The following is a 4,602-nucleotide window of genomic DNA, read 5'->3' as shown; positions in this document are numbered from 1 at the left end:
GTATTTCCTTTGCACTGTCCATAAAAAGCTAATATAAGCTGGAAGTCAAGTCAGACAAGAAAAACAAGTGGCATTGCTTTCTTATGTGTCATATGTATATCTTCAATAATTTACATCCCACTATTCACTGTCTCTAAAAAGTGTAAAGTGTGTATTTAACCTTCAAGTGTCTTCACTTATGAAGATGCCGACTCCGTTTGGATGTCGTTGTTGTTTATACTAACATTCTTGTGACTTTCAGTATGTTTGAGATTGATGAGCTGCCGAAATGTCATTCCTTTACCCAACAGTGCCCTCCAGTGTTTGACTTCAGGACTCTTTCACTAAAGGACAAACTCAACTGAAAGACGACACACAAACTGCCTGTTGTTTTGGATCTCTACGTTTCTGCAGTTCATTTCATAAGACACAGTATTCACTTGTTAGACACATATTTAAGTCTTCTAGCAGAGGCTCTCTCTTCGTTCGGCATGCAGTGTCAGTTGAAAGAGTGTGCACATCATGTAAAAGAGAGAGAGACACATTTGGGCCTTGGAGATTCATGAACATGATGAATATGGAATGTAAATATTTAATTTATTATAAACAAATGCACAAAAGCAGGGCCAGCCTTCTACAAGAGGAAATGGTTGTTACATTAAATTAGATAAATATACTTATTTTCAAATAGCTTTTAAACTAGTCATACTCTTGGTATGAAAAGTCCACATACAAAAGTATTATATGTATAATATATATAATATGTTACAGTAAAAAAAACTTTCACCTCGAACGGTTACATTAAATCGTCAACGTGCAAAACAGCAATGCCCATCAGCTACAAAACGGCTACCAAATTTGAACTTTTACGAAATAAGATGCCCAACTTTCTGCCATTGCTTCATTTTGCGGGATACACGACTCCTGTGGTGTATTTGGAGAGCCCGGTTTTGGCTGCGATCCACTTGTTGTAGTTGGTGACTTGTGTGTAAACCCCTGGTTTGTTCCTACTGGCACAGCCATCGCCCCAGCTCACCACCCCGAACAGAAACATCCGACCTGCCGCTTCACACACCAGCGGACCACCAGAGTCGCCCTGTGAGAGGAGGATGCAACAGTCATGTCACGCTCGCAGCATGAACAGATCCAATCATGAAGTTTGTTATTATAAATGCTCATATTGATACTGACTGTCTATAAACAAAACAATGACCTGAGATTTGAAGCAACCATATTGTGGACAAATGAGTGTGTCTTCTTGGCCCATTGAGCCACCAGTACACCACAATATATTTAAATGTGATAAATTGTATGATTAATATCCAAGTATTAATTATTCATCAAAATATTCTTATTTTAGGCTGAGCCAGCATTTATACAATGAAACTAAATTCCTCTATTGAACCCTTGAGTAATTATTGGTTGTCTGGCCGGTCATTCAGACAGGGTAAGCCCCTCTTTAACTAAATTCTGATCAATAATAAAGTAACAATAATTTGTAATACAATTCTGTCTTAACACCAGCAATAATTTGACAGAAATGATTCCATTACAATGAATAAAACGTGAAAAATGAAATGTAAAAACACGTTCATAAAAAAGCAAAACAAAAAAGAGTCAAAAACATTACAAACTCAGAGCATAAATAAACCCACCCTGAGCGCAGACGAGGATATAATCAATAACCTTAGGAAGAGAATCTGCTTTAATGCTGCTGAAACTTAATAACATGTTGCATAAGTTCTGTTCTTTTTCTGTTTTCAAAGCAAGGTGGAAGACATTCATTCATACACGTTGCTCACCTTGCAGGCATCAGTGCTCCAGTCAGGGCTCGCAGCACAGATCATGTTCTCAGTGAGGAGACCTCCATAGTCCGATTGACTTGTGCAGTCAGCCTGCGAGAGCAGCTCCACCTCGGCCTGCTTCAGTAACTGCGAGTAACGCAACGCCACTGCAGACAACACAGTGTCAGTAAGAATCAGTGAAACGGCTCAGAGATCAGGTTCATGAATCTGTGGGTTCGAGGTTCTGCAGTACATACTGAATTTCTCCATCCCGAATCCTGCGATTCTGCACTGAAATCCTGCAGGAAGCTGAGTGTGAGCTGGAGGAAGACACACCGTCCGTGCAGACTCTGACCTCACCGCACATCCTCCATTTCTGCTTTTGATCTTCAACAGTGCTGAAATGCAAAGACAAACACAGCTATGAATCCTGCACACAAAGCACCCGTACAGCTCTTTATCTTTTTCACACACACACGCACGCACACACGCACACACACACACACACACACACACACACACACACACACACACACACACACACACACACACACACACACAGTAACAGTCTGCGCACCTATGTCATTGTTATTGTTGGAATCACTGTAATGTTGGTGGATGATCAGTTTTTCCACAGTGAAGCGCTGCTCCCTGTCAGCATCAGTGTCATTGATGGCAGTCTTCCCCAGGTACACATTCAGATGCTTGATGTATGTCTCCTGACTGAACAAAAAACAAACACAACTATGTAAACAAAGGCCTTCATATCTACATATCTAAGTCACATTGCATTGAGAAACGAGAGTACATTGTATTTCCTGAGTGTGTGTTTTTTCTCACCCATCAGAGAAGCAGTGTGCAGCTGTGAGAACCCAGCATGGTGCGATGAGAGAGCCACCACAGAGGAAATCGCTGCGCTGATGAAAGAGAGCGGCGACCCACGGGTTCGACTCTATGGGTGTGAAAGAACCACCCACGATTTTGTGCATCCTCTGCTCAGACCTCTCACCACATGTCAGCGCTGCAGGGACACACAGGACGAGTCAATGAGCGATGATGAAAGAATCACAAGATGATATTAAGGAAAGTGTATATTTAAACAACACATCTTACCTGTATCCACGGGTGTAGAACCTGTATGGGATCAGTAAAGAGACATTAATGGAAAGATCCAAATCAAAAATACAATACTTCAATGATTTTAAAATCCCCAATCAAACCTTACATCTGGGAATGTTGCAGACTTCTCTCACGATCCCACGTCCTCTTCGGACACGACACCACGGCATCAACATCTGGTCAGGATTCCTGGCATTCAAGTGAAATAATATTAAAACACATGAAACCTCTACGAAACATGTCTCGGCCCCAGATTGGTGACTTAAAGTATACCTGCAGTAATTGTGGTTGCCAAGTCCCTTTGAAGCTCCTGAGGGGATGTTCCACCTGTTCCAGTTGAGACATCTTCGTCCGTATGCCGACTCAGAAACAAATCCCCTGTAACTGCTCCCATCCCCAGACTGACACATCTCTGAGGATCACATTGCAAAAATAGACATTTAATGTCTCTCACCAGATGTAACAAATGCAGAATAATAAGTGTTGCCCTGACAGTTGGCTTACCCCTGTTAGTGCGATGAGGTTTAGGTATCCAACTCTTTTTAGTTCGTGAAAAAGCCTGAAAGAAGCACAGACAAACTCGATTGAGACATTTCTTTAAAACGCCCTCCATTCCTCTCTATCTCTATTAAACTTAAAGTTACTTCCTTTTATTCATGCTTACCGCATCAACGCTGAAACCTGCAAAGATGGCAATAATGACTAACAGGTTCATCTTCACTTCTGGTTTCGCTTCTCCTTATTGGGGATATTTTTGTCTGAAGATGGACAGAAAAAAAGACACAAAATTACAGAAATGGACCCAAAGTAAACTGGAAGACTAGATTCAAAGCTCCTGTGCCCTTATGTGGAGGTCATTTAAATGCACATTCAGGACGATATAAGTGTGACTACTGAACGGACATGTGCTGTCTTTGTCTCAGAGGAAAAACAGTGCTGGAGAGTTTTTAACGTGAGAGCAACAGATCTGTGCGCTCTGTACTGTAAACACTGTACAGTGCAATATCATTTTATGTTCGTTGATTACTCTATGCATGTGCACACCATTACGTGACAGTAGTTTTGCAATACGTACAGTTCAAACATCGAATTTCTTGATATTTCTAAGATACAATATCATGTTAATAATGACAAAATGGTTGGTTAAACTTAACTTTGCATGATTTCTGTCAACAAACACTTTCATCTTCACTATATAGTACCATTGTAAATACAATTTGTGATTTATGATATTGGGCAATACAAATAAAACAACTAAAATAATTGACTGATCATTAAAGTAACAGAACTTCTTATATTTTGCTGAATGTCACAGTCAAGAAAGCTTGCTTACAGCTTACCTTTCTGTCCAGACTTGCAAATCCTGTTGAAGTTCTTTGTTATTTCTTCCAGCTGATTTGATCTCCTCTCTGTATCCTCTGATATGCACCTGTGTCGTCGCTGACCCAGACTCACTCTGTTAGTTGCTCTGGTGCTGCAGTGCTGATCCTCCCCGTCTTACCTCCCATTTAAAAACACACGGGCCAGTGGGAGTGGTTTAGGAGACAATATGAAATCATCACTGGGGCTCAATTGCTGATCAGCAAAGTCTTGACCAAACGAATTTGTCATTTCCTGTGACACACACTGAACACCCCATCATTCCCTCTTAAACCACAGTGAGACTTTTCAGAATAATATATCCAAAATTGGTCATGTGTGCAATGACAACTGCTGCAGC

The 4,602-nt window shown here is 40.9% G+C and overlaps 1 protein-coding gene across 1 annotated transcript; it reads right to left on the bottom strand.

Annotated features, from left to right (window-relative positions):
• Nucleotides 1–557: 557 nt before the first annotated feature.
• On the bottom strand, nucleotides 558–4,349 carry plaua (plasminogen activator, urokinase a). The gene is made up of 11 exons (XM_079279950.1): nucleotides 4,223–4,349; nucleotides 3,547–3,640; nucleotides 3,387–3,441; nucleotides 3,156–3,294; nucleotides 2,989–3,071; nucleotides 2,877–2,897; nucleotides 2,604–2,784; nucleotides 2,341–2,486; nucleotides 2,021–2,161; nucleotides 1,782–1,930; nucleotides 558–1,075 (listed from the first exon to the last, which is right to left on the bottom strand). Exons 2-11 carry the CDS (start codon nucleotides 3,595–3,597, stop codon nucleotides 881–883), a joined length of 1,161 nt encoding a protein of 386 aa, XP_079136076.1. The 5' UTR covers nucleotides 3,598–3,640; nucleotides 4,223–4,349; the 3' UTR covers nucleotides 558–880.
• Nucleotides 4,350–4,602: the final 253 nt, after the last annotated feature.

This window comes from Melanostigma gelatinosum (genome assembly GCF_949748355.1).
Source record: "Melanostigma gelatinosum genome assembly, chromosome: 12".
Taxonomy (NCBI): Eukaryota; Metazoa; Chordata; class Actinopteri; order Perciformes; family Zoarcidae; genus Melanostigma; species Melanostigma gelatinosum.
The sequence above is the reverse complement of the archived record's forward strand: the minus strand, read 5'-3'. Positions and strand labels throughout refer to the sequence as shown.

Excerpts from the sequence above, each read along its gene's own strand:
- plaua (XM_079279950.1), bottom strand. The coding sequence starts at position 3,597 with ATGAACCTGTTAGTCATTATTGCCATCTTTGCAGGTTTCAGCGTTGAT. Across the intron at positions 3,295-3,386 it reads ACCTCATCGCACTAACAGGG|AGATGTGTCAGTCTGGGGAT; the intron begins GTAAGCCAACTG and ends TGTGATCCTCAG. Across the intron at positions 3,072-3,155 it reads GGCAACCACAATTACTGCAG|GAATCCTGACCAGATGTTGA; the intron begins GTATACTTTAAG and ends CTTGAATGCCAG.